General features: G+C 37.6%; 1 protein-coding gene across 1 annotated transcript in view; it reads right to left on the minus strand.

Moving 5' to 3' along the window:
• Positions 1 to 3,264, minus strand: part of LOC127439179 (prolyl 3-hydroxylase 2-like) — a 70,834-nt gene extending 67,570 nt beyond the window's left edge. The window contains exon 1 of the mRNA XM_051695310.1: positions 2,492 to 3,264. Coding sequence (XP_051551270.1) covers positions 2,492 to 2,902 — 411 coding nt within the window. The 5' untranslated portion in view covers positions 2,903 to 3,264. The remainder of the gene's footprint in view (positions 1 to 2,491) is intronic.
• Positions 3,265 to 6,518: the final 3,254 nt, after the last annotated feature.

Raw genomic sequence — 6,518 nt, forward strand, 5'->3', positions numbered from 1 at the left:
AAATGAAACACGGAATATCTACAGGCTGTCATCTGTGCAGCCTGAGCAAAGCAAAGTGGGCGCGTTTACTCGCATGATTAATCGTAAGTGAAACGCTGCCGGCTCGTGATACGTGAATGGCTTGCACGCACTGCACGAATCTGTTGGGACTGCAGTCTCGTCACATTTTAACTTTTTGTTTATCCTCCCATTCAGCTCATGAAATCATGCTGCGTGATCATGAGGAAGGATTACATCAAGATGTAGATCGGAATGCAGGTGCGGAATTTCAAATAGCCAACATAATTTTCAGTGCATTTAAGCATCAAATCTCTACTTTTATAATATTATAATATCATCCAGTTTGCCAGATGGCCAGAAATGTCCTTTTACTCAATTCTGACAAAACAGAGGTACTAATTTTTGGACTAAAACCTCTAAAAATAAGCAGCTAATATATAATTTGACTCTTGATGTATGTACTGTTACATCGTCTTCTACAGCGAAGAACTTAGGTGTTATATTTGATACCAATCTGTCCTTTGAAAATCACATTTCCAGTGTTTGTAGAACAGCATTCTTCCACCTCAGAAATATTGCTGTTATGACACATGCTTTCTGTTGCTGATGCCGAAAAATTAATTCATGCGTTCATGACCTCAAGACTAGATTATTGTAATGACATAACTGGGAGGATGTCAATTATTTATTGAACAAAAAAGTTCAATAAATAAACTTGAATAGGTTCAAAATGCAGCAGCCAGAGTGCTGACTAAAACCAAAAAAATATGATCATATTAGCCCCATTTTATCATTGTTACTGTCGTTGGCTACCTGTTAAATTTCATATTAATTTTAAAATTCTGTTAACTACGTACAAAGCTTTGAATGGTCTAGCTCAGCAGTACTTAAGTGACCTTCTACCACACTATATTCCATCACGTTCAATTACAATCACAAAATTCTGGCCTGTTAATAGTTCCTAGAATATCAAAATCCACAAAAGGAGGTAGATCCTTTTCCTGTTTGACTCCTAAACTATGGAATAGTCTCCCTAACACTGTTCGGAACTCAGACACACTCACTGAGTTTAAGTCTAGAGTAAGACTCATCTATTTATCCAGGCATATACCTAATTTATCCTTCAACTCACAATTAGGCTGCTTCAGTTAGGTCTGCTGGAACCAGAATAATTTATCATGATCTATAACTCGCATCTATGCTACTATTATTTTATTTGTTTCCCTGTCTCAGGTTAACCCTCTGGGGTCGACGGACACGCCGGCGCGTCCTGCTGGATTTTTTCCTCACAACGGCGGAAACAACTTAAAATACTCCATCGTTTTTGGGCATAAAGATGAGTGTAAGACATCATTAGAGACTACAAAGGGTCTACTTTTATTTGTGTACACTCACAATAACAACAAAACCTTGTGCTTTTGTAAAATAAAGAAAATAAACAGGGTGCACTTTCAGCCATCTCTGTCTCCGCAAGCATCTTTCTGAAACACGTCACAAAAATGAACTGAAACTCTGCAAATACTTATCACACAAACATGAAACACATGTCTAAAGAAAGCTTAAAATGTCTACTTTTAAATAAAACAATTCAAATTTAAAACAAATATTCTCATGCAATGTAATCTGTATGAAACAAAGCGATGTACAGTTTCTCCTGGCTCAGCTCATTATCACTAATGTGATCACACCCACCAGTAGAGCGCGCTATTCATACGGTAATGTGCTGAGGCGATCAATGCAAATGGTAAACGCCCCCAACAATGCCTTACAAAACATCGTTCATTCACTTTTCTGCGCGTTTGGAAGATGGCACGTTTCACAGGTGAGGAAGCTCTTCAGACTGTTCTGGATAGTGACGAAGAGTTCACATTTTCCTCAGAAGAACAGCGGGAGTCCGATGAGGAACGTTTGCATTTTGAAGAGCGACTTGATCCAGCCGAGGATACAATTTTCGGATGAAATTGTAAATGAGAAATGAGTTGGACCACCCCCCCCCCCCACAAGATGCATCCCTGGGCAACTGCCCATTTCGCCCCTGCCTAAATCCGCCCCTGCATATGATGCCCAAAAACCTAAAATGGTCGAACGCGCATTTGCTGGCCAAAAATGTTGGATATGAATATTTGAACACGCATATAATGCTCAAAAATGTTCAATTCGAATGTTTGAATGCACATCTGATGTCCAAAAATGTTTGAATATTCGAACATGCACATAATGCCCAAAAATGTTCGATAAGATTGTTCGAATGCGCATGATGCCCAGAAAATTCAGTTTAAACATTCAAACGCATATATGATGCCAAAAAAAAAAAAAAAAAAAAAAAAAAAAAAAAAAAATCTATACGAATGTTTAAACGTGCATTTGATACCAAAACATGATTCGAATGTTAGAACGCGTTTAAGATGCACAAAAATGCTGTCTAGGTAGGCAGCTCACTAGGCTTTTAAATAAAGCCTGGGTCTGTTGCGTCTATAAAACTTGGACTCACCTTTCTGTAGGCAAGCTGCAGGTAGTTGTAGGGGATTCTTCTATGGAAATCTTGAATGACATCATCACTGACTTTGTGCATGGATTGTGCTCCCAACTTTCTCTCAATGCATTCATTCGCACAATGCGCCCTATGAAGAATCACTTCAAAGAACTTCTCTTCAATCAGCAAGCCATCAAAGCGATGCTGATCTCGGCACTTTAGCCTGCATCTGATCCTAGTCTGACGCACTTCGGAGAAACTGCCCAGCGCGCTCTCCATGTACCGCACCACTTTGTCATATTCGCCTTTGTAGAAAGCCTGCACTCCGCTATCATAGAGCAGGTCAAACGGTTCGAGGGTGGCCGATGACAGCAGAAGTGTCTGGAGGATACATGTGATAAAGCCGTAGATTCTGGAGTTCATATCCATTTTCTGACGCAGCTGGTGCGCAAAATAATGCGCTTTGATCAATGACGGATAAAACAGTCGCAGGGAGTATCGCGTAGGATGTTTAAGAAGGAAGAGACCAATGAAAGTGGCAGCTGAACTACCGTGCTAAACTTCAGGTCAGTTTCGTTGTCACTCATTATGAATGACAGATAACCGGGACATTTTGGTAATAACCCCCTTCTCCTCCCGTTCGTTGTGCGATGACTCCTCCCCTGCAGCCCACACAAGAAGGAAATTACAATTGTTGACGACCCCCAGCTAGCAGACTATTTATTTAACTGAAATAACATTTTTATTTCATCTTATTTAATTTCTATTTTAATAAGGCGTTGTAAATATGCAATCCAAAGAGTTTTGTCTGTATTACAGACACTTCCAGAACTTCCAGTGCGGTATCACAGCTGCCCGGGAGAGAGAGAGAGCGCCTCCTGTCGCCGCTTCAATGTCTCTGTCTCCCTCTAGAGGATAGAGATCATACTGCTGCTCTCTTTGTAGGAAATATTTGAGCCTTCACTGGGCGCGGTATTTCCAAAAGAGGGCGGGGGAACGCCATGAGGGGGCGTGGTTACTCCAAAAGAGGGCGGGGGAACTCCATGAGTCCATTGTGTCAGGGGTCTGTATACTTTGCTGGCGATTTGGAGCTCCCTCTACATTTTGGAGCTCGGCCTGCAGCTATATCCTTCTCTGATTCTCGTGAAATACTGTATGTCAAGAAAATGTCATTTTACTCCCAAATTAAAAGAAAGTAATTAGAAATTGGAAAAGAATGCCATTAATTTAATAAAAGTATATGCGTATTTTACCGTCCAAATTGTCATTAACGCAATTCGAAAAAAGATAGTGATATTCTCATTATCTCAACATAAAAATGTATTATTTAAATAGGACAGGATATTATACATCATAGTTAAACTCTTGGTACTTGGTAGTGCTTTTTATTTTCGCTGATTTTAATTTGTAAAAAATGATTGTATAACATCATATTTTAACTGTAAATGAGTAAAATCTGCTTGTGTTACGGTAATGAGAACTGTGGAGTAAAATGTGCATAAGTGCCCCGCAAAATAAAGTTTTAAGAACGTTCTCTTTAGGTTATTTATTTTATAACCATAAATTAACGTTCCCAGAGCGTTGCGGGGTGTTTTTTTTTTTTTTTTTTTTTTTTTTTTTTTTTTTGTGGGATAATCTAAAAATAACTCATACAGAATGTTCTCTAATGGTTATTTTTAGGTTTTATTTTTATAACCATAAATTAACGTTCCCAGAATGTTGCGGGGTGGTTTTTTGTGGGATAATCTAAAAATAACTCATACAGAATGTTCTCTAATGGTTATTTTTAGGTTTTATTTTTATAACCATAAATTAACGTTCCCAGAACATTGCGGGGTGGTTTTTTTGTGGGATAATCTAAAAATAACTCATACAGAATGTTCTCTAATGGTTATTTTTAGGTTTTATTTTTATAACCATAAACTAACGTTCCCAGAACGTTGCGGGGTGGTTTTTTGTGGGATAATCTAAAAATAACTCATGCAGAACGTTCTCCAATGGTTATTTTTAGGTTTTATTTTCATAACCATAAACTAACGTTCCCAGAACGTTGCGGGGTGGTTTTTTGCTGGATAATCTAAAAATAACTCATACAGAATGTTCTCTAATGGTTATTTATAGGTTTTATTTTTAAAACCATAAACTAACGTTCCCAGAACGTTGCGGGGTGGTTTTTTGTGGGATAATCTAAAAATAACTCATACAGAATGTTCTCTAATGGTTATTTTTAGGTTTTATTTTTAAAACCATAAACTAACGTTCCCAGAATGTTGCTGGGTGTTTTTTTCGTGGGATAACCTAAAATTAACTTGTACAGAACGTAAAGTAAAAGTAAGATCACGGAATATGGGAACTGAACACATTAAACTGAACAAATGTGAATGCATACACTATAATACATGCACCATTCTGCGTCTAATACATGCACGCGCATTTGGTTCGCACGCGCTTTATTCGGGCGTCTTCCAAATAGCTTTTTTGCGCCCTTTAAGGGCACTGCGAGAGGAGGATTCAACTCAAAAGGTCGTCCCCAATCAAAGTAAGAATATATATATATTTTTTTTCCACGAAGGGCCTTTCCACAAGCTAGCGAAGAGTGCATTCATACAGTAGGGGCAGTGGTGGCTTAGCGGTTAAGGCTCTGGGTTAATGACTAGATGGTCAGGGGTTCAAGCCCCAACACCGCCACGGTGCCACCGTTGGGCCCTTGAGCAAGGCCCTTGACCCCATCTGCTCCAGGGGCGCCGTATCATGGCTGACCCTGCGCTCTGACCCCAGCTTGGCTGGGATATGTGAAAATTAGGGGCAGTGGTAGCTCAGCGGTTAAGGCTCTGGGTTACTGATCAGAAGGTCAGGAGTTCAAGCCCCAGCACTGCCAAGATGCCACTGTTGGGCCCTTGAGCAAGGCCCAACCTTGACCCTATCTGCTCCAGGGGTGCTGTATCATAGCTGACCCTGCACTCTGACCCCAGCCTAGCTGGGATATGTGAAAAAGAAGAATTTCACCATATATGTGCAAATGTATAATGTGTGATAAATAAAGATTATTAGTTAAATTATTAAAAAAAATTATTAAATTATTAATTATTAGTACCATGCTCCCTTCAGAGTGCCCAGATCAACAGCTGAGTAAATAGGGTGGAGTAACTCCCTGACTTACATTGATTTCTCAATTTCCTTAATAAATAATTACTTCTAGATGTAAGAGTAAATAAATATGGTATTGATTTGAAAAAGATTAGACTTGTCTAATCGAAAAGAACATGATCGTTGGAACTTTTTGGCCACTAATGATGACGAGAAGCACAGATGCCTCAATGTTAGATGTTTCAGCAAATCTTACATATTCATGGAAAAAGTACATTTTATCTTCCATTGACAAGATTTATGACAAAATACACAAAACAAGTCTTAATATTTAATGCATGTTTGCTTCTGATGTTAATTTATATTTTTTAAGAAGATTTCTATATTTTCACTGAAATTATTATTATTATTATTATTTATTTATTTATTTATTTTTGCTGTTGCGCGTAACACCACAAGACGCGGACGTGCGCACACTTCATGATATTAAAGGCATATACAGAAGATTATTTATTTCATTGTTCATCTAATTGTTAATCTAATGTCCATGTAATTTACGTTGCCTTTTTCATTTCTTTGTTGAATTTGCAGATGACAGTAGTGGAAGAACCTGCTTTTTTGATCAGTTATTACATTTAAAATAATTTTTTTATGATACAATGTTCTTGTAAATTTTTATCTATGAAAATGTTTTCATGTTTTATGTATTAAATGATAATTAAATGTTTTGAATAAAAAAAATGGATCAACAAAGACATTGATTGTGGGCTGATTATTTATTTATATAGGCTGATTGTTTTATTTATGATTAATTATGTATGAATGCATGAATATGTATATATAAATATGATGAAAATTAGTTAGTGTAACGTTAATAGAACGTTAGGAGAACGTTCTGTAAACCTAAAAAACCGTTCTATTTCCGTAAAGAAAACTTTCCTGGCTAACCAAAAATAAA

Source organism: Myxocyprinus asiaticus, chromosome 50, assembly GCF_019703515.2.
Source record: "Myxocyprinus asiaticus isolate MX2 ecotype Aquarium Trade chromosome 50, UBuf_Myxa_2, whole genome shotgun sequence".
NCBI lineage: Eukaryota > Metazoa > Chordata > Actinopteri > Cypriniformes > Catostomidae > Myxocyprinus > Myxocyprinus asiaticus.